Source organism: Ranitomeya variabilis, chromosome 3 (assembly GCF_051348905.1).
Source record: "Ranitomeya variabilis isolate aRanVar5 chromosome 3, aRanVar5.hap1, whole genome shotgun sequence".
In the NCBI taxonomy this organism is placed as follows: Eukaryota; Metazoa; Chordata; class Amphibia; order Anura; family Dendrobatidae; genus Ranitomeya; species Ranitomeya variabilis.
In genome coordinates this window covers 484237463-484261169 of record NC_135234.1, presented here as the reverse complement: position 1 = coordinate 484261169, position 23707 = coordinate 484237463, and the positions used below count along the sequence as shown (strand labels likewise).

At 42.3% G+C, this 23707-nt stretch overlaps 1 protein-coding gene across 1 annotated transcript in view; it reads right to left on the bottom strand.

Moving 5' to 3' along the window:
• IMPG2 (interphotoreceptor matrix proteoglycan 2) overlaps positions 1 to 23707 on the bottom strand; it is a 129355-nt gene that overhangs the window by 70035 nt on the left and 35613 nt on the right. Inside the window, exons 4-6 of the mRNA XM_077299206.1 lie at positions 8163 to 8329; positions 6889 to 6920; positions 2183 to 2206 (exon numbers count right to left, since the gene is read on the bottom strand). Of these exons, the coding sequence (XP_077155321.1) occupies positions 2183 to 2206; positions 6889 to 6920; positions 8163 to 8329 (223 nt within the window). The remainder of the gene's footprint in view (positions 1 to 2182; positions 2207 to 6888; positions 6921 to 8162; positions 8330 to 23707) is intronic.

Below are 23707 nucleotides of genomic sequence, written 5' to 3'. Positions count from 1 at the left end.
CCAATCATGACAAGGAACACCATAGTCCCTATGTGAATAGAGAATTAGTGTTGATTATTTGTCTATACAAGTGGTTGTTGCACATATCTGCATCTCTGAAATCGTACATTTATCATCAATCCTGTGGATAGTACCTACTCATGCATTTCTATGCCTTCACTCATCCATATATCTGATCCAATAAATCAACTTAAACTGCCTCCCTATGCTGGCTGAGTGCATTAGTCTTTGTGAGTCAATGGCATATGCATTTTATCATTCTTCCAAGTAAAATCTGGAGTCCTTAGTAGATAAAAAGAAAGACTTCTTCAGAGAACTATCCTTCATTTCCATTCCTTAGGATATTGGCTACAGGTACCTTCACACGAAGCGACGCTGCAGCGATAGCGACAACGATGCCGATCGCTGCAGCGTCGCTGTTTGATCGCTGGGGAGCTGTCACACAGACCGCTCTCCAGCGACCAACGATGCCGAGGTCCCTGGGTAACCAGGGTAAACATCGGGTTGCTAAGCGCAGGGCCGCGCTTAGTAACCCGATGTTTACCCTGGTTACCAGCGTAAAAGTAAAAAAAACAAACAGTACATACTCACCTGCGCGTCCCCCAGCGTCTGCTTCCTGACACTGACTGAGCTCCGGCCCTAACAGCACAGCGGTGACGTCACCGCTGTGCTTTCACTTTCACTTTAGGGCCGGCGCTCAGTAAGGGTACCGTCACACATTGAAATTTTCATCGCTGCGACGGCACGATCCGTGACGTCGCAGCGATCGTATGAATATCGCTCCAGCGTCGTAGACTGCGGTCACACGTTGCAATCACGGCGCTGGAGCGATGCCGAAGTCCCCGGGTAACCAGGGTAAACATCGGGTAACTAAGCGCAGGGCCGCGCTTAGTAACCCGATGTTTACCCTGGTTACCAGCGTAAACGTAAAAAAACAAACAGTACATACTCACCCGTCGGTGTCCTTCAGGTCCCTTGCCGTCTGCTTCCTGCTCTGAGTGCAGCCGTACAGTGAGAGCAGATCGCAGCACCGCTGCGCTCTGCTCTCACTTTCCGGCCGGCACTAGTCAGAGCAGGAAGCAGACGGCAAGGGACCTGAAGGACACCGACGGGTGAGTATGCACGGTTTGTTTTTTTACGTTTACGCTTGTAACCAGGGTAAACATCGGGTTACTAAGCGCGGCCCTGCGCTTAGTTACCCGATGTTTACCCTGGTTACAAGCGAAGACATCGCTGGATCGCTGTCACACACAACGATCAAGCGATGTCAGCGGGTGATCAAGCGACGAAAGAAAGTTCCAAACGATCTGCTACGACGTACGATTCTCAGCAGGGTGTCTGATCGCAGTAGCGTGTCAGACACAGCGATATCGTAACGATATCGCTAGAACGTCACGAATCGTAACGTCGTAGCGATGGAAATTTCAATGTGTGACGGTACCCTAAGTGTCAGGAAGCAGACGCTGGGGGACGCGCAGGTGAGTATGTACTGTTTGTTTTTTTTACTTTTACGCTGGTAACCAGGGTAAACATCGGGTTACTAAGCGCGGCCCTGCGCTTGGTAACCCGATGTTTACCCTGGTTACCAGTGTAAAACATCGCTGGTATCGTTGCTTTTGCTTTCAAACACAACGATACACGGCGATCGGACGACCAAATAAAGTTCTGGACTTTATTCAGCGACCAGCGACATCACAGCAGGATCCTGATCGCTGCTGCGTGTCAAACTAAACGATATCGCTAGCGAGGACGCTGCAACGTCACGGATCGCTAGCGATATCGTTACAAAGTCGTTTCGTGTGAAGATACCTTAACACTGTCATTATTTCCAGTAATCTTCAGGAATCTAGGCTCTATACATTCTTATACTAATCTCTCCAAATCTCCTGGCCTGCTGTGGCATATGCATAGAACAGAAGGGACCCCACAATACAAACAAATACCACCTCCCTGCTGTTGCTAAATGTCAGAGGAGTCTAACCCTCTCTACTCCTCCATAGGTTCCATATCAGTCACATGGGATTACTCCATGGTATTTAGGATACTTGGTAGTTTTCAATTATTTTAGTTAAATCGTATGATCAGTTTGGTATGTATTATTGCTGGAGAGCAGTAATGTTATCAGACAGTATTGCTACCAACATTCTAAAAGATAATCAAATATATAAGACCAGTAACTTACCCGCATGTCCAATCACTGCAAGAACTTATGGCAGAAAATAAAACCAGGAAGTATTAATTACCAATAACGATGGCATCATGTCAATAAGTCGAATCTGAAAATGGTTATATTGTACCTACTAAAATAGGTATAGTGTACCTACTATACTGGTTATAGTGTACCTACTATACTGGTAATAGCGTACCTACTATACTGGTAATAGCGTACCTACTATACTGGTTATAGCGTACCTACTATACTGGTTATAGTGTACCTACTATACTGGTTATAGCGTGCCTACTATACTGGTTATAGTGTTCCTACTATACTTGTTATAGCGTACCTACTATACTGGTTATACTGTACCTACTATACTGGTTATAGCGTACCTACTATACTGGTTATAGCGTACCTACTATACTGGTTATACTGTACCTACTATACTGGTAATAGCGTACCTACTATACTGGTTATAGCGTACCTACTATACTGGTTATAGTGTACCTACTATACTGGTTATAGCGTGCCTACTATACTGGTTATACTGTACCTACTATACTGGTTATAGCGTACCTGCTATACTGGTTATAGCGTACCTACTATACTGGTTATAGCGTGCCTACTATACTGGTTATAGTGTGCCTACTATACTGGTTATAGTGTGCCTACTATACTGGTTATAGTGTACCTACTATACTGGTTATAGCGTACCTACTATACTGGTTATAGCGTGCCTACTATACTGGTTATAGCGTGCCTACTATACTGGTTATAGTGTTCCTACTATACTTGTTATAGTGTGCCTACTATACTGGTTATAGTGTACCTACTGTACTGGTTATAGCGTGCCTACTATACTTGTTATAGCGTGCCTACTATACTGGCTATAGCGTACCTACTATACTGGTTATAGCGTACCTGCTAAACTTGTTATAGCGTGCCTACTATACTGGCTATAGCGTACCTACTATACTGGCTATAGTGTTCCTACTATACTGGCTTAAATGTTCCTACTATACTGGTTATAGTGTACCTACTATACTGGTTATAGTGTACCTACTATACTGGTTATAGTGCACCTACTATACTGGTTATAGTGTACCTACTATACTGGTTATAGCGTATCTACTATACTAGCTATAGCGTTCCTACTATACTGGTTATAGCGTGCCTACTATACTGGTTATAGTGTACCTACTATACTCGTTATAGTTTATCTACTATAATGGTTATAGTGTACCTACTATACTGGTTATAGTGTACCTACTATACTGGTTATAGTGCACCTACTATACTGGTTATAGTGTACCTACTATACTGGTTATAGCGTATCTACTATACTAGCTATAGCGTTCCTACTATACTGGTTATAGCGTGCCTACTATACTGGTTATAGTGTACCTACTATACTCGTTATAGTTTACCTACTATAATGGTTATAGTGTACCTACTATACTGGTTATAGTGTACCTACTATACTGGTTATAGCATACCTACTATACTGGCTATAGTGTTCCTACTATACTGGCTTAAATGTTCCTACTATACTGGTTATAGTGTACCTACTATACTGGTTATAGCGTACCTGCTATACTGGTTATAGCGTACCTACTACAGTTAGGTCCATATATATTTGGACAGAGACAACATTTTTCTAATTTTGGTTATAGACATTACCACAATGAATTTTAAGTAAAACAGTTAAGATGCAGTTGAAGTTCAGACTTTCAGCTTTCATTTGAGGGTATCCACATTAAAATTGGATGAAAGGTTTAGGAGTTTCAGCTCCTTAACATGTGCCACCCTGTTTTTAAAGGGACCAAAAGTAATTGGACAATTTACTCCAAGGCTATTTCATGGACAGGTGTGGGAAATCCCTTCGTTATGTCATTCTCAATTAAGCAGATAAAAGGCCTGGAGTTGATTTGAGGTGTGGTTCTTGCATTTGGAAGGTTTTGCTGTGAAGTAAACATGCGGTCAAAGGAGCTCTCCGTGCAGGTGAAACAAGCCATCCTTAAGCTGCGAAAACAGAAAAAACCCATCCGAGAAATTGCTACCATATTAGGAGTGGCAAAATCTACAGTTTGGTACATCCTGAGAAAGAAAGAAAGCACTGGTGAACTCATCAATGCAAAAAAACCTGGGCGCCCATGGAAGACAACAGTGGTGGATGATAGCAGAATAATCTCCATGGTGAAGAGAAACCCCTTCACAACAGCCAACCAAGTGAACAACACTCTCCAGGAGGTCGGCGTATCAATATCCAAATCTACAATAAAGAGAAGACTACATGAAAGTAAATACAGAGGGTTCACTGCACGGTGCAAGCCACTCATAAGCATCAAGAATAAAAAGGTTAGACTGGACTTTGCTAAAAAACATCTAAAAAAGCCAGAACAGTTCTGGAAGAACATTTTTTGGACAGATGAAACCAAGATCAACCTCTACCAGAATTATGGAAAGAGAAAAGTATGGTGAAGGCGTGGTACAGCTCATGATCCAAAGCACACCACATCATCTGTAAAACACGGCGGAGGCGGTGTGATGGCTTGGGCATGCATGGCTGCCAGTGGCACTGGGTCACTAGTGTTTATTGATGATGTGACACATGACAGAAGCAGCCGAATGAATTCTGAGGTATTCAGAGCCATACTGTGTGCTCAGATCCAGCCAAATGCAGTCAAACTGATTGGTCGTCGTTTCATACTACAGATGGACAATGACCCAAAACATAAAGCCAAAGCAACCCAGGAGTTAATTAAAGCAAAGAAGTGGAATATTCTTGAATGGGAAAAGTCAGTCGCCTGATCTCAACCCAATTGAGCATGCATTTCACTTGTTAAAGACTAAACTTCAGACAGAAAGGCCCACAAACAGCAACTGAAAACCACCGCAGTCAAGGCCTGGCAGAGCATCAAAAAGGAGGAAACACAGCGTCTGGTGATGTCCATGAGTTCAAGACTTCTGGCAGTCATTGCCAACAATGGGTTTTCAACCAAGTACTAAAAATGAACATTTTATTTTTAATTATTGAATCTGTCCAATTACTTTTGGTCCCTTTAAAAACAGGGTGGCACATGTTAAGGAGCTGAAACTCCTAAAATCTTCATCCAATTTTAATGTGGATACCCTCAAATGAAAGCTGAAAGTCTGAACTTCAACTGCATCTGAATTGTTTTGTTTAAAATTCATTGTGGTAATGTCTATAATCAAAATTAGAAAAATGTTGTCTCTGTCCAAACATATGTGGACCTAACTGTATACTGGTTATAGCGTGCCTACTATACTGGTTATAGCGTTCCTACTATAACCACAGGTCTTGGGAAAGGTTCAGATACCGCCGACATGGCTACAGAATTCATATACTGCCGGAGCAGCTTCAGGGTCATATACACACTACAGAGGTCTAAAAGAACAGTACAGGATAGGGACATGTCTAATTTAGACTAAGGACATGGGACCTGGCAACATACAGTTGCACCCACAAAGTACCAGAAACAAACTATAGGGGTTGCTCAGGCATTTCCCTATTGGGGAGGGTGCCTTCCATACAAGATGCCTCACAGCTATTGGCTGGGGGCATCTTTGCAGGTGCGCACGCTTCTCCATTAAAGGGAACCTGTCACCCCCCCCCCCCAGTCGTTTCAAACTAAGAGAGCCACCTTGTGCAGCAGTAATGCTGCATTCTGACAAGGTGGCTCTTTTAGTTCTGGGTGCTGTAACTAGAGAAATAATCAGTTTTATAATTTGTCTGATATACCTGGTCTTCAGTCAAGATCTTCCCCCCTGCTTCAGACAGCACACAGCTGTCACTCACATCTTCTTGGCGCTGGGCGCCGCCTCCTCCTCACCGCTGTTTTCAAAATAGCCGGCGCCTGCGCTCTTTTCCCCTGCCTGGTGCAGGCACAGTGAGCGCTGCCCGTCTTTCCTCATATGCAGCCCAGCTGACTGCGCCTGTGCGGCCGCCCTGCCTGTGAATCCCAGCCCCGCAATGTGTATAAATCATAAGTCACTGCGGGGCTGGGATTCACAGGCAGGGCGGCCGCGCAGGCGCATTCAACGAGACTGCATATGAGGAAAGACGGGCAGCGCTCACTGCGCCTGCACCAGGCAGGGAAAAAGAGCGCAGGCACCGGCTATTTTGAAACAGCGGTGAGGAGGAGGCGACGCCCGGCGCCAAGATGATGTGAGTGACAGCTGTGTGCTGCCTGAAGCAGGGGGGAAACGCCGGCCTCCTTGACTGAGGACCAGGTATTTCAGACAAATTAGAAAACTGATTATTTCTCTAGTTACAACACCCAGAACTAAAAGAGCCACATTGTCAGAATGCAGCATTACTGCTGCACAAGGTGGCTCTTTTACTTTGAAACGACTGGGGGGGGGGTGACAGGTTCCCTTTAAGAGCAGGGGAGAACATGCACCAGAAGTCAAAGCAGAATGTACGGGGGAAGAAGGAAGAGGAGCCCGAGGACGCTGTTTCTTTTTAAAAGGGCACAACAATAGTACTAATTACAGTAGCATTTATGGCTTCATATATTTCCAGTGTTGTGTCATTTGTCTAAGAACTGTAATACATGGATTGAGTAAAACTTAAGGTGTAGCATCCTTATACTGGCTGGCTAAATGTGTTAAAATGATTGCTAACCACTAAAGAAAAATATCACAGGAACTTCCCAGTCAAAGATATTTGGTGAGATACAGGAGATATAGAACATATTGTGACCTACCTGCCAGCTGCATGTTTAGTCATGGCCAATTTCTGTAAGAGAATATTATAGTGTGAACTTTGGCAGTATGATGTAAAATAGGTTTTAGTCCACAGTTATAAAAAATGCTCTGTGTCAACTTCATGGGATATACAATATTCCTGAACTACTTTATTGACATTTACATGGTCCTCCTAAATTTAGCTAAATTTAATCTTGTTTATCAACTTAAAGGGAATCTGTCAGCAGGTTTCTGCTATCTCATCTGAGAGCAGCATAATGTAGGAAAAGAGAAGCTGAATCTGACGATGTAGCACTTAGATTACTGTGTGCCAAAGTTCTCACATAAACAGAGTTTTTAGATTTAGAGTGAAGCAGAGCTGAGAAAGCTAACCCCGCCCCCACATCTGACCCCGCCCACACTAAGCTCTCTGCGAGGTACAGGGAGGTGCTTAGTTGATGGACTAGTCCAGCAATGATAATATCTTAGTGATAACTCCTTCACAGATAGTTAACAACAGCACACACCCTGACAAGTGACACATCCCTGAGTTCTGTGTCTCAGGCTCTATCTCCTGCTGTCATCAGATTACATAGCAGAACCCTGCTGACAGATTCCCTTTAAGGCAAAGAAATTCACCAATTTTGATCCCAGGAGTTGTATTTCCATAAATCAATCACGAATTCCTAACAGAAGTCTATAAATATGCAGGACATAAGTTATCAGATGAACTATGCAGTGTCTAACCCCAAACATGAATATTCAATATATCAGACAAGTTATTACAATATGATTCTCCTCTTTGCAGCATTTGACAACTACTATGTCAGAAATTCTACATATTTAGTGACCCCCAAATCTGATGTTGTCACCACATTTCCCATTTTTTTCATTTCCTTTGTGTTATTCAACATCAAAATATAATTATTGCATTTTGGTGTCTCTGGATTCATTTGATGTTGTGTATAAAATTCGATACAATTTTTAGTAAAGCAATTGAATAGCTGTACATTACACATGGTGTAACCGTCGGCCCCTTTCTTTCCAACAGTTCCACATACCCATCTCTTCTTCCCACAATGTCTGCCGTCACCTCACTGAAGTCTTGCCATATACAAATGGTATTATTACCTGATACCAGACAAGGTGCAATGTAATAATAATAATAGTAATGCAATACCCTGTACAATACTGTAAATAAGTAAAAAGACTGTAGGGCTTTCTCATTCAGAAAAAATTAAACCTATGATTTAGGAGTTTCCTTTATACAGTAAATAATAGTCCTGTCATTTACCTCCATGACCAACTTGCGATGATCATCCGATTGACTGAAACTCTCGCCGATTTCAAATACTGGCATTGTGCCCTCCTCACACAAAAACATCCAGTGCTGATATTCTGCTTGGTCCGGAAGTCGGTCCCAAAATATCTTGAAAACTTCCCAAACTGTTTCTTGGCAAACTGTACAAATACATAATCACAAAGAAATGCTTGTCATAGCTGACCACAAAAGAAATGTCAGTGAACTACCTATGAGACAGAGTTAATGGACCTCCGTTTGTGTGTTTGAAAATTAGGGTCAGCACTGAGGGACTATTTCATCAGATCGACTACATCAACTGAACAAAACAAGACGTGTGTAATATAGATTCATAATAGGCAGTTATCATTTTAATGTTTTCAGTAAATGTTTAATGTGATCCTCCATTTAAATTAACTGATTAGTAAACCTGAGTTCATGAATGACAGGGCGTGATTGCTGCCAAGTGATCTAAGCTGCCAGTAGTCCAACAGACACCTATGTCCAAAAAATAATGGAGGCCCTTCTAGGAACATTGTCATATAAGATTAACTCTGACTATATGTGTGGTCGGTACAATGGACTGACGCATGACTTAATCCTCCCGAAGACCATACTAAGGACCAGTGGGCACTCATTATGGGAGGAACAAAGGTAATACCGACAGGTAAATAGGAAAGGGTTCTTCACAGTTAGAGCAGTGAGAATGTGGAATGCCCGACCAGAAGAGGTAATAATGGCAGACACTATAACAGCTTTTAAAAAAGGGCTGGATGATTTTCTCAATACACATAACATTGTGAATTATAGTAAATGTAGAGACAAAATGTACAATTGGTGGAGAAAGGTTGAACTTGATGGACCTAGGTCTTTTTTCAACCCATGTAACTATGTAGCCTAAAATAGTATATCCATTTAAGCATCTATGAATTTATACATAGAGGCTGAAAAAAATGCAAAAGTTTATCAAGATCAACTTTTCTCAATCAATTATACAATATTTATTTCTATATTATATTTACCTGTCGCTATTATTTGCCATTAGGCTGGCATTCAGATCTTTTTTAAATGGCTATATATGATATTACCTCTTGTGGTTGGACATTCAAGACATCACAATAAACCTGTCTATGACTTCTGCCACATAGAAATCGATATCAAACATTTCTAACTCCCATGTCTTCCTGAAGGCCGTGGCTGAGAATGGCAGTGAATTGAAAGGCCCAGGTCCCAGGTAGATGGAGGCACCGTATTATTTTGGCATAATTTTTTATATTCTTATTGTTAAGGATACACAGGCTGTCACCAACGTTTCTCTTAAGGCCCCGTCTCACTAAAGGCCCCGTCTCACATAGCGAGATCGCTAGCGAGATCGCTGCTGAGTCACAAGTTTTGTGACGCAACAGCGACCTCCATAGCGATCTCGCTATGTGTGACACCTACCAGCGATCAGGCCCCTGCTGCGAGATCGCTGGTCGTGTCGGAATGGCCTGGACCTTTTTTTGGTCGTTGAGGCCCCGCTGACATCGCTGAATCGGTGTGTGTGACACCGATCCAGCGATGTCTTCACTGGTAACCAGGGTAAACATCGGGTTACTAAGCGCAGGGCCGCGCTTAGTAACCCGATGTTTACCCTGGTTACCAAAAAAAACAAACAGTACATACTCGCCTTCTGTTGCCCGTCAGGTCCCTTGCCGTCTGCTTCCTGCTCTGACTGAGATCCGGCCGTACAGTGAGAGCACAGCACAGCAGTGACGTCACCGCTGCGCTCTGCTCTCACTGTACGGCACTCAGTCAGAGCAGGAAGCAGACGGCAAGGGACCTGACGGGCAACAGAAGGCGAGCATGTACTGTTTGTTTTTTTGGTAACCAGGGAAAAACATCGGGTTACTAAGCGCGGCCCTGCACTTAGTAACCCGATGTTTACCCTGGTTACCCGGGTGCTGCAGGGGGACTTCGGCATCGTTGAAGACAGTTTCAACGATGCCGAAGTCGTTCCCCTGATCGTTGGTCGCTGGAGAGAGCTGTCTGTGTGACAGCTCCCCAGCGACCACACAGCGACTTACCAACGATCACGGCCAGGTCATATCGCTGGTCGTGATCGTTGGTAAATCGCTTAGTGAGACGGGGCCTTAAGCGATTTACCAACGATCACGACCAGCGATATGACCTGGCCGTGATCGTTGGTAAGTCGCTGTGTGGTCGCTGGGGAGCTGTCACACAGACAGCTCTCTCCAGCGACCAACGATCAGGGGAACGACTTCGGCATCGTTGAAACTGTCTTCAACGATGCCGAAGTCCCCCTGCAGCACCCGGGTAACCAGGGTAAACATCGGGTTACTAAGTGCAGGGCCGCGCTTAGTAACCCGATGTTTACCCTGGTTACCAAAAAAAACAAACAGTACATACTCACCATCTGTTGCCCGTCAGGTCCCTTGCCGTCTGCTTCCTGCTCTGACTGAGTGCCGTACAGTGAGAGCAGAGCGCAGCGGTGACGTCACTGCTGTGCTGTGCTCTCACTGTACGGCCGGATCTCAGTCAGAGCAGGAAGCAGACGGCAAGGGACCTGACGGGCAACAGAAGGCGAGTATGTACTGTTTGTTTTTTTTGGTAACCAGGGTAAACATCGGGTTACTAAGCGCAGCCCTGCGCTTAGTAACCCGATGTTTACCCTGGTTACCAGTGAAGACATCGCTGGATCGGTGTCACACACACCGATTCAGCGATGTCAGCGGGGCCTCAACGACCAAAAAAAGGTCCAGGCCATTCCGACACGACCAGCGATCTCGCAGCAGGGGCCTGATCGCTGGTAGGTGTCACACATAGCGAGATCGCTATGGAGGTCGCTGTTGCGTCACAAAACTTGTGACTCAGCAGCGATCTCGCTAGCGATCTCGCTATGTGAGACGGGGCCTTTAATGAACCAGTCAAGTGGCACTTCTCTAAATGACCAGTTTCAGATTACTCAACTCTTTTGGCAAAATTAACATTAAATTGATGGAAGAACAGAAGGTAAAGGCTGGAAACGTGACTTTCTCTCCTTTTTACTAGGACATTACTAATTGCTTTGGAAAAAAAATAAACAGATTTAATATTGATAAGAACAGATTGGATTGGAAACAATATACCTTGCTGCGCTGCTAAAAACAAGTAGTGAAAATAAAACAGTCCCCTAAAATCATATATTTATTGGTTCATGAATAAAAAAAAATCCAAACAAACATCATACTAAATAATACAAAAACTAAAAACTGCACTACAAATAGCGGGAATTAATCTATAAATATACTCTTCTGGACAATCCAGGTTTAAACAATTATGGATTTAAATGATACACCCTAGTTGTACCTAAACTGTGGCACTACCTGACCGCGGAGGTTGGCACCCTAAAGTAAAATGCAAATGGAGCCTCCGTTCACCGTCATCTGACCCTATGATGCCCTAGAAAGCCCTATAATGTTTTGTACCCATAATAAAGGATAGTAAATCCCTATATCAAGGGTTGAGGTCCAAGGGGTAATGTTTTTCCTTGTGGTGAATAACATACCAGCCCTGGCATGCCAATGTAAGGAGGCTTATTCGCCATGCAATGCTCGTCTGGGAAATTAAATATGCAAATTTCCTTTTCAGAGAGGAAGAGGACTAGAACTCTATAGCGCTACCTGTTGGAAGCAGCAATCCTACAAGTCATGACATACCATATGACCATCATACATTGACATGCTGGCCCTGGCAAATCAGATCTCATACTTTGCACTGATGAGGGGCAATACCCCAAAACACTGTGTCCGCAAATTGAGATTCTGATTTGGCAGCCCCTGCTCCCTCCCTGAAGCTAAGCATCTTCAGTGACCATCTTTTCAGGGGTTAGGCTAGTCCCTGCACGGTGTGCAATGTGAACAGTGACAGCATGCTCTCTCACTGGCTCAGATCAGCAGAAACGAGTTTGGAGATGAGCGCACTGTCAGTATACGTTGTCAAAATATCGTGCAGAGACCAGCGCCGTCCCCTCTGCATTCATGTTACACACAAACTGACACTGCACTGTGTTGCCGACTCATTACTGCTGATCTGAGCCAGCGAGAAAGCATGCTGTAATTGTGCACATTGCACAGTGCACATTATGAAGGGACTAGCCCAGCCCCTGAAATGTAGGTCACTGATTATGCTTCGTTTTAGGGAAAGAGCAGGGGCTGTGGCAGTGACTGCAGCCTCTGTCCCCTGATGACTCTTTGTTTGAGGATCCCAACATGCATTGGGATTCTCAAATGAAACATCATCAAAAAGAAAGTAGAGGAAAAAAAGAAAAGCAGTTAAATAGCGTATTGCAATTTGTATTTCTGACCACCCCTTTAATCGTTGTGTCCACTGTGAAAACAGCAAGATTTCATCTTTGCTTAATATAGAAACTTATATGGAAAAAATGAAAAATAAATCACCAAAAATTGCTAAAAATTATGTTTAAGATAAAAACTTGCTTCAGGTCCGTCCATTTCAACATCTGGGCAGTGACATTTTAAATGTCATTGCATAGTATTGCAGCTATTTGTCCCCATAAAGAAGGCAGAGATGGTTTATTATCATCCATGCCTTCTACATCACTGTGTATATTAAGGAAGCCCTACGGATGCCGTACTAGGAAGTGTTAACAACTCCCCCATACAAAGCAGTCTTGTGATTGGTGTGTACAGGGAGAGAACAGGAGCTCAGGGTCATAGGAGATCCAGACCGCTCTGCTATGGAGTCTGCATTTCCCCTGTAACTGGGGATAATATTTAACTAAAGACACTGTAGGCATGTAGGGTATTTACTATTTCAGTGGGTCAAGCTCTTGATTAAAGTGTATTGTTAGCGACACAGATATAAATACATTGTCCTGGGTCCGCCTTCACACTGACACAATTTTACAGTGGATCAGCACTAATACTAAGATCAGCTACAGGATTGCAAAAAGCAAAAGGGAAATTTACTGTTTGTGAACAGAAAAACTGATTAAAGAATATCAGAAATAAAAAATTAAATGAAAAGGTAATAAATCTCATGATAGTAGGGATGGTAGCAGGTTAATAGTCCATGATGACTCTAAAATCTTTGACTTGCTCTGCTGACCAGGAAAGTGATGCTACTCCGGACATTTAATGCTCAATTAAGAGTGAAGTCAATGTTCAAGATCAATCAATAAAACCCTCTGGACAAGAATATATATCTGAGCGGCTAGAGTAACACTTTCCTGCTCTTAAGGAGAATTTCGCATTTCAAATTATTTTTGAACTTTACCAGGTGAAGCAATATTTTTTCATCCAGCATTTATAGCAACCCAGGGCCTGACAGTGCATAAATAGCAAAGCCGTATAGTGCATGTGTAACGTGGCAAAGGGCAGCACCATGGGGGAGGTATTCATTTCTTACACCCCGACGCGTTACAGGAAGGTGGGGGTCCTGGCTGGGTGTGTGCACTTTGTCTAAAGGGGCACTATGCTCTTGCAAGCCGCATGATGCCGGTGACTTCGACTGGGCAGGATCAGATGTTAAATAGTTCAATGGGGTATCGTTTCTCCTTATGGAGAGTGACATACCATCTCTGGCTTGTCAAGGTAAGGAGGCTTATTTGCCGTACAATGCTCCTCTGGGAATTTAAATATGCAAATTGCCTCTTCTGAGAAAAAGAGGACTTAACTCTATAGCGCCACCTGTTGGAAGTAGTGATCATACAAGTCACAATCAACCCTTTAACGAGTCGTGCAATATGACTTAGGATAAAAGCTTCGCACTGACGAGGGCCAACAGCCCGAAACACCGTGTCTGCGAATTGAGATACTGATTTGGCTTTTATCCTAAGTCATATTGCACGACTCGTTAAAGGGTTGATTGTGACTTGTAGGATCGGTACTTCCAACAGGTGGCGCTATAGAGTTAAGTCCTCTTTTTCTCAGAAGAGGCAATTTTTGCATAAATAGTTCAATGAGCATTTTCACACATAGTATCTTTACTTCTTCAAATGTTCTTGTTTCTGCCTCAACTAGTCCCATTTCCTTCATCACACCGCAGCATGATACTACAGTCCAGTTAGTGAGTGTCCCATTCTAAACCTGCGGTTCTTCGTCCTCTCTTCCTCTTAAAGGAGCTAGTTTGCCTCTATGGCTGGTACTTAGCTTCTCTGCTTGCTGACGTCTTGGAACTCCTGCCCAGGGCACTCTCTTTGTTTCACAGTCTCTGCCGTGTCCTGGACCGCTACCTCTCTGAGTTGCAAACTCAGGGGCCATACTGCTAGGAGTCCTGTGCCAGGACCCAGTACATCACTCTATCTTTCTATCACTTTTCCTTTCTCTGCTTGGGATGACGATATCCACTGCCTCAGTCTGCACTCTCTTTGGGGATACTAAATTCAAGTGGCTCTTCTGAGTACTCAGACCAAAAGTTTGCTCTAGATGCAAGCTATGCCATGTCTAACGTCTTGACAGGAAACTGTCTCTGTCCCTTCAAAACAGCCTTTCTCACTCTGGGCCAGTCCCAATCATTAGCTCTATCTCCCGCTACTGTTGGGCAGAAAACAATACGAACACTAATAATGCATGTCACAATTCATATTACACATCAAGGTACACTTACAACTATATCATGAAATGGGATATGCACCAATCAAATAGACTTTTTCAAAGCAGGGTGTGACTAATATATAAAAAATAACTTTTAATACATTTACGCTAAAATTGGTATAACCAACCACATAGAAATAAGAACATAAAGGACTCACAGAAAGAAATTCCCATATACAGGGAATAAACAAATAACCAAATCCCTGAGACCTTCTAGACAATACACCAATGTCAGTCTCTTAAGGATCCACTCCTAAGAGGGAGCACGTGACACATGTAGATCACAAACCACATGTTTTTTGTCTCCATCAATCATGTGGAGATGCAGTGATCCTGATTAATAAAAATTGGAACGATCTCACCTTCAGACTTCCTTTTCGGTAAGGGTAAGACCTCTCATGTCCGCAGCATCTGGAAAGGGGGGGCCCATAAATCTGGCCGCACACATACCCGTCCACGCTTTCAGGAAAGTAATTTTAACCCCAAAATACCAGACACATTTCCCTACGCGTTTCGTTCTGTGTAACTCATCAGGGGAAATTAATGTATCATCCCTCCACCTCCGTGGGGGACCCTAAACAGAGGGGTGTATAGGTAATTGGATTACCTATACACCCCTCTGTTAAGGGTCCCCCACGGAGGTGGAGGGATGATACATTAATTTCCCCTGATGAGTTACACAGAACGAAACGCGTAGGGAAATGTGTCTGGTATTTTGGGGTTAAAATTACTTTCCTGAAAGCGTGGACGGGTATGTGTGCGGCCAGATTTATGGGCCCCCCCTTTCCAGATGCTGCGGACATGAGAGGTCTTACCCTTACCGAAAAGGAAGTCTGAAGGTGAGATCGTTCCAATTTTTATTAATCAGGATCACTGCATCTCCACATGATTGATGGAGACAAAAGACATGTGGTTTGTGATCTACATGTGTCACGTGCTCCCTCTTAGGAGTGGATCCTTAAGAGACTGACATTGGTGTATTGTCTAGAAGGTCTCAGGGATTTGGTTATTTGTTTATTCCCTGTATATGGGAATTTCTTTCTGTGAGTCCTTTATGTTCTTATTTCTATGTGGTTGGTTACACTTACAACTATACATTAGTGATGAGCGAGTGTACTCATTGCTTGGGTGACCTCCGAGTATTTGTTAGTGTTCGGAGATTTAGTTTTAATCACCTCAGCTGCATGAGTTACAGCTCCTAGCCAGCCTGAGTACATGTGGGGGTTGCCTGGTTGCTAGGGAATTGCCACATGTAATCAAGCTGGCTAAGAGTCGCAAATCATCCAGCTGCTGCGAGGAAAACAATCTCCGAACACTAACAAATACTCGGAGGTCACCTGAGCGTGCTCGAGAAAACCCGAGCAACGAGTATATTTGCTCATCACTACTATACATGTGTCTGCAAGGGTGAACGCGCGCAGTATACCCATCTCCTCACACATGAGAAAAGGAACATAGAAAAGCAAATAATAGGACCATAAACATGAAGAGCATAACTAATACAGTCATATTCTGTTTAAGTAGCAGAACTATACACTGAAAGTAACAGAGCCATGTCATGCATAAATAAATAAAACGTGATTGTAAATGTCAGAGCAATGCAATTTATAACTAACACAGCCATACAGAGCTAGAAAAGTGGAGTACAGACTACAAATTATAGAACGTAATGTTTAGTATCAAAGTGTATACATCTTGGAAAACACTTAAACAACTTGACAGACAGAAGAAGACCTCCATGCTTGTCAATATGCAGTTCCTTTGACACCTTGCCTGTGGCCAGACTTCAAAGGAGACCACGATTTTTGCTATATGCAGCAATGCTGTGGAATCCCTGTATATAGCACAAGCGATCGAACAATTGCAGCTTCAAGTCCCCCTAAGGAGATATTTAAAAAAATACACATATGTGGTAACGCCAGGTTCAGAAAAATTTGATCTAAATATAAAAATAATTAACCAGATCGGTAAACACCGTAAGTGAAAAAAAAAGTCGAGAACGCCAAAATTAAGTTTTTTTGATAGCTGAAATTCCGCAAAAAATGCAATAACAAGCAATCAAAGCGTCACATCCATCACACAGCTCCATCGACGGAAAAATACAAAAGTTATGGATCTGGCGACAGAACCAAATTTTCTTTTTGCAAATTTGTTATTTTTTTTCACCACTAAAATATAAAAAAAACTGGACATGTTTGGTATCAACATAATCATACTGATGAGCACTTGACTTTTTTTTCCTGTTTTCCAGTACACTATCTGATAAAATGAATGGTGTCATTAAAAAACACAACTTGTCCTGCAAAAAACAGGCCCTAATATGTCTATCTGGTCAGAAAAATAAAACATTTATGGCTTTGGAAAGAAGAGAATGAAAAATGAAAACTCAAAAACAGAAATTTGCGTAGTTGTTAAGAAGTTAAAAGGAACCGGTGACTCAATTTATGCTGCCAAACTGTGGACAGCATGTATCAGAGCCTGGATGGCCGATTTTGGCTAGATATATTTTTCTCTGTAACGCTTCAGAAGAAGAAAAAAGATATAGTTCAAAGATGCGTACTTAGTGAGAATAAACAATGAAGGATGATCCAGGCATTTAATGCATTACAATGTTTCAAAAAACTTTATTTACTATTATATCCAAGCAATATGCAATTTGATCCATAATCCATGATTAAGGATTTGATATTATTATTATTATTTATTGTTATAGCGCCATTTATTCCATGGCGCTTTACATGGGAGGAGGGGTATACATAATAAAAACAAGTACAATAATCTTAAACAATACAAGTCATATTGATATAGTATTAAATGCGTAAGAAAAGACAAATTGCATGTTGATTGGATGTACCGATTTTGCCAATTTTATTCAAAGTTTTTTTAAATAAAATTTTTGATACAATATAATACAAGAAACGGTGGGATCTTCCTTCCGTGCTGAATCTACTTAGAAGCTTCAATTTGGGTGATTGGAACTACATCTGCACCTTACTTAGTGAGAGACCCATCAGTCGCCTGGATCGGAACCATACACGACAGTTTATCTGAAACACTAGAGAGTGTTGCAGAGAAAATTATGGGTTTTTCTGTCATTAAACAAGATGACCACGTGTGTATATCTAAATTTGTTTATCTAAATTATTTTGCTTGTTTTATCTATTACCATGTATAATACGTACTGTTCAGGTTAGTGCTTGGGTTATGGATGAAGATGATGACTAGTAGGAGACCACCTTTGTCTGGTACTTTTGATATACAGCAGACTAGCTTTTCATTAGTTATATATCAAGAAATGCCATCCAAATACATTTGCTGTTTCTGCATTCTTCATTCTTGAATCACCAGATGGTGGCATATTTAGTGACTATCGGTGCAAAATGTGAACCTATCTACAGTTTTATGTGTCCAGAGTGTGTAAGTTATCAACAGAAAAACAGTCAAATGGACTAATATATTTGTAAGGATGTGACAGACTGCCATGTTCCTGCCCCTGAAGACAAGAATTGTGTAGTGTGAAGAATTGTATTATGAATAATGCCATACGTTTTTGTAGTGTAACATAAACAATGCATAGTGTTTTAGGTTCTGATGCTGCTGTGTGGGCACTGTAAAGGTAGTGCCCAAGGTAACCAGGAACACTCAGCTTGTGTATAGGGAAACCATAGTTAAGAATTTAAGCTAGTACATAAGGTAGCAAATAGTTAATACTTGGTAAAAGCCAAAATTTGGGGGGAGCTAGTTGGACAAAACGGGAATGATTTCCTGGTTTAGTCTGTTAGTGAAGGTGTTCTTTTGAGGCAAGGTCAAATTAAAGTGGCAATGAGATGAAAGCACGGTGGTGGAATATCGTTCTGGTGGTATGAGGTCGGGTTAAACGAGACCTGTTAAAGTAGGGATAGTCTGACTGGAAAGTAAAAAATTATTGAAATGTACGGTGTTGATGGAACAAGAACCAAAGGGTGTTATGCCCAATACAGAGTGTTAAATACTGATGTACTTGAACAGGCCAGCAAAGTTGAACTTGTTGAAACAAACCAGGTGTCCCCTGATGGGTGTGTGGCTGGTCCTGGAACTGAGGAAGTGGAGACAGCGAAAGCCTCTGGCCTGCAAATAAGTACAATGCAATGTACACAGCACAACACTTATGGACTGAGACACAACTTGTTTGTAAAGTACATGGCAATATGAAGCAGCAGCTCACTCATAGCTACGGTCTTGGCACCTTATAGGTTTGTTGTAGAACAAATGACTGCAATTCTGAGCTCTTTATGGGCTTTCAAGCCTGAAGGTGAGTATTGCCAAAAGCTGAGTACCTTTGATGTATATATCAAAGGCAATGTCCCATGTGAGGCCACCTCTTTCCCCCTCACTTGGTGGTTGATTTAATCAGCCATCAAGGGCCTTCAACAGCTGCAAGTGGAGCGGAGCAGCTATTAACCAATTAAATCCCGCTGTCAATCACTGACAGTGGGATTTAACCCCTTTCCGACATCAGGCTTAAGCAGTCCTTTTGATGTGGGCTCCGTCGCTGAGCTCACATGATTTTTTAATAACTGCAATTTTTATTACATTTTATACAATTTTACAATCAGAAATTAAAGAAAACGATCACAATTTGGCTTAACAAATTAGAGGGTCAGAAAGAATGGAGTACAAATAGAATGAACTCTTGAAAGACGTTTCCCCCGGTGGCATCAAAACATATTGTGCAATAGAACAGAAAAAGACAAAGTCCAACAGCAGTTCTAAATGATGCCAAGTGAAGATGACTCCATCCCCATACTCATATTACAATTTTTATAAAACCACAATGCTAAATAATACGAGACATACACATAGGGAAGGGAAGGAAAGAAGAATCCTGTTCAAAAACCAACATGCTCCTAACCGTTGTTTTGGGCCCTAAAATAGTCTCAGGGAGCCCGGACGCTCGTAAATCTGTCCAAACTCACATTCAATAAGGCTGTCATGTGCTCCATCCTGCAGATGTCAGCTATTCTATCCAAAACCTTCTGATAAGAGGGGGGAGTAGTCTGTCTCCGATGAAGGGCAATTAAACATCTAGCTGACGTCAACAGTTGTAACAGCAGTCTGATCAAATTCTTCCCCATCCCTCGAGGGTAAATATTTAGTAGGTATATAGCAGGATCCAGTTCAACCTTCACATATAGAACCCTTGTATTAAGGTTTTCACCCTTTCCAAAATCCAGCCAGCCCAGAGCAAGACCAGGAAATGTGGAACTGAGAACCCAGTGCTGAGCAACAACGCCAGCAAATATATGGGAGCTGATGATTCTGTCTGTGAAGGAGCTCTGGAGTGTGATACCAAAACCTCAAAATTTTATATTGGTTCTCCTTATAAAGGGTGCAGATAGAGGATTTGGACGCCTTTTCCCATATATTCTGCCAGCATTGGGGACACAATGTCCTTCCCAAAAGACACTACCATCTAACTATATATGGATGTTTCAAGGGGGGGACAGTCCGAGGAGAACCCAAGATCCTGTAAATATCTGATATTAACCCTTTAGTTGAGGTGCCTTTCTTACAACGCATCTCAAATTTTGTTGGTTGAGAAACCTTTATTGAGCCATATAGTAAATACGCCAGGTGCTTCATCTGCATGAACTGGAAGAACTCTCTACTAGTTATAGCAAATTTACATTTTATATCATCAAATGAGAGAACTTTCAATGTGTTTCCATCCACCAAATCTGCAAATCTAAATAATCCTGCAGAAATCCACAGGTAGACCATGGTCGGTTCCAAACTGTTTGGTATCAAAGGCTGGTATATAAAAGATATCATTGCATAATTGGGAGAGACCAAACCAAAGCATCTTGCACATGAGAGCCACAGACCCCTCATAAACTACATAGGGCCCAACAAAGTAAATGGTATCTTAATAGGCTAAGACGACCATAAAAGGTAGTTCGGGTGGATCGGAGCCAACCATATCTTTTCTATTTCAGTCCAAATATTGTAAGCTCATAATGAAGCCATGAAGGAATCCTCCTCAGGTGTGGTGCCCAATAGTATTTATTGATATCCGGAACAGACAAGCCCCCTTTTGATCTATGAGATGTGAGAACACTTTTGGATATTCTATGGCATCTTTCGTTCGGAATGAACTTCATTATAGCAGCTTGGAGAGACCTAAGTTCCCCAAGTGGAGCCTTAATGGGGAGAGTCTCAAAAGAATAAAGTAGTTTAGGGAGGAGAGTCATCTTAACTGAAGCTATCCTGCCAATGAGTGAGAGCGAAAGTGGCTTCCACTTAGTCAAAAGTCTTCTCAACTCTCCAAAAGAGACAGATAGTTACAATTATATAGACTGTTAGGCCGGTTTCACACGTTCAGTATTTGGCCAGTATTTTACCTCAGTATTTGTAAGCCAAAATCAGAAGTGGAACAATCAGAGGAAAAGTATAACAGAAACACGTCACCACTTCTGTATTTATCACCCACTCCTGGTTTTGGCTTACAAATACTGAGGTAAAATACTGACCAAATACTGAATGTGTGAACGTGGCCTTATAGGAAGAGGACAAATTAACCCCCAAGTATTTAGCAGCCTCGGTTTTCCATCTAAATTTAAAGTTTGTCTTTAAATAGTCAAGGATATTAGGGGGAATGTTCAAGGGTAAGGCCTCTGTTTTAGAGGTATTTAATTTATATCCCGACAGCTGTCCATACTCCTTCAAAGTGACTATGAGGTTGGGGAGTGTTATATGAACTTTAGTGAGGGTCTGTAAAACGTCATCAGCAAATAATGAAATCTTAAATACCTTATTCTTGTCTTCCACCCCTGCGATATTATGATTTTGACGTATCATTGCCGGTAGAGGCTCTATACACATTACGTATAGCAGTGGGGAAAGAGAGCATGCCTGCCTTGTGCCATTAGAGATAAGAAAAGAGGGGGAGACACAAAAAGGCAATTTAATCGAGGCTGATCAGGATCTATACAATGCCTTTAATGCTGTTAAAAAAGCTCCCGAAATACCAAATGTTTTTACTGTTTCAAACGAGAAAGACCAATTAAGGCTACTTTCACACATCAGGATTTTGCCGTCAGGCACAATCCGGCGAATTTTGAATAAAACAGATCCGTTATTTTTTCTTCCTGATCCATTTTTTTCTTATAGAGTTGTATTAGCTCCGGATTGCGCCAAATGGCCTAACGTTTCATCCGTTTTTTGCCGAATCCGTACAAAATTAGTTCTCCGGCAGCCAGAGAAAACGTACAGAGGAACGTTTTTTCTGCCGGCAAAAAAAAGCACAGCGACGGTTCCGGCAATAAACGGATGAAACGTGAGATGAAATGAGTGAATCCGGCTACCGATTCCATTTTTTTTTTACACTGAGCATGCGCCGTAGCTGCATTTTCCATTCTGGATCTCTCTCTCCAAAAAACAGATCCATCGCATCAGTTTTTCACAGTTTTTGCCAGATCTGTTTTTTGCAAAATTCGCCGGATTGAGCCTGACGATAAAAAACTGATGTGTGAAAGTAGCCTAAGTCGGTGAAATGCCTTTTCTGCATCTAAACTTAAAATAAGCATTTGTGTTTCATTTGTTGTTGGACACATCAATCAAATCTATTTTTCTTCTGGTGTTGTCCCTTTCCTGTCGAAAGGGGACAAAGCCTACCTGATCCTTACTAATAAGCCAGGGTAGCCATCGATTAAGTCTATTAGCCAACATACAGGTAAATATGTTCAAGTCCTTAGTTTAGTCCTAGGGCTTTTATTGGACGATAATTAGAGCAATCCAGAGGGTCTTTTCCCGCCTTAGGAATGCAGTGGGTACGGAAAGTATTCAGACCCCTTTACATTTTTGGTAAAGCCATTAGGCAAATTCAAAAAAGCTAATTTTTTTCTCATTAATGTACACTCTGAACCCCATCTTGGCTGAAAAAAAAACAGAAATGTAGAAATTATTGCACCCTCCTACCACCCTCCTCAAAACCAGCAAAGAAGGAGATGCAGTTTATGTTCTTCTCTTTTGAGTTGCAAAGAAAGATTATTATATTCAAGTTTGGCATTTTTTTTCAATTTGGAACCCTCTTTAATACAATTACCCCTCATTACTGCCTTCTGAGCCTCCCACGGCATTGAAGGAGAAGAAAGCGAGACAGATGCTCAAGTAGAGCTTTCCTAATGTTGAGGTCCTTGACAAGAAACTCATTCGGGTGCCAGTGGCAGGCCTGAGTTAACGGCTGAGAAGACATCAGGACCAACAGAATTGGGGCATGATAGGACCAAGTGATTTGTCCCGTCTCCACCCTTTTCAACATTCTATGAGTTAAAATATTTAAAAAAAAATCTATTCTTGTAAGTGTATGGTGAGGTGGGGGAAAAGAAAAAGAGAAAGCCCTCTCCTTAGGATGATCTATTCTCCATATGTCAAACATTGAGTTGGCCCTAATCAATTTCCTAAATTCCAATGCTAATCTGACTAGGTTTTGTGGAGGCAAACTGCCCCCCAATGAGTGTCTATCAAAAACCTCTGACAAAGGGACGTTAAAGTCTCCACCCACTATTAAGCCCTCACCCAGCCCCAAATCGTGAAAAATGGAGATGCTACAGGTCTCGGAAAATGGCGCCATTTATTTTTCAAGTTTGGATTTTTTTTCCACCATTTAAATAAAAACCTAGACATGTTTGGTGTCTATGAGCTTGTAATGACCGGGAGAATCATAATGGCAGGTCAGTTTTAGCGTTTAGTGAACATGGTTAACCCCTTAATCCCATATGACGTACTATCCCGTCGAGGTGGGGTGGGCCTTAATTCCCACCGACGGGATATTACATCATAGCGATCGGCCGCACTCACGGGGGGAGCGCGGCCGATCGTGGCGGGGTGTCGGCTGACTATCGCAGCTGACATCCGGCACTGTGTCATGTCATGGACCGCCCCCGGCACATTAACCCCCGGCAC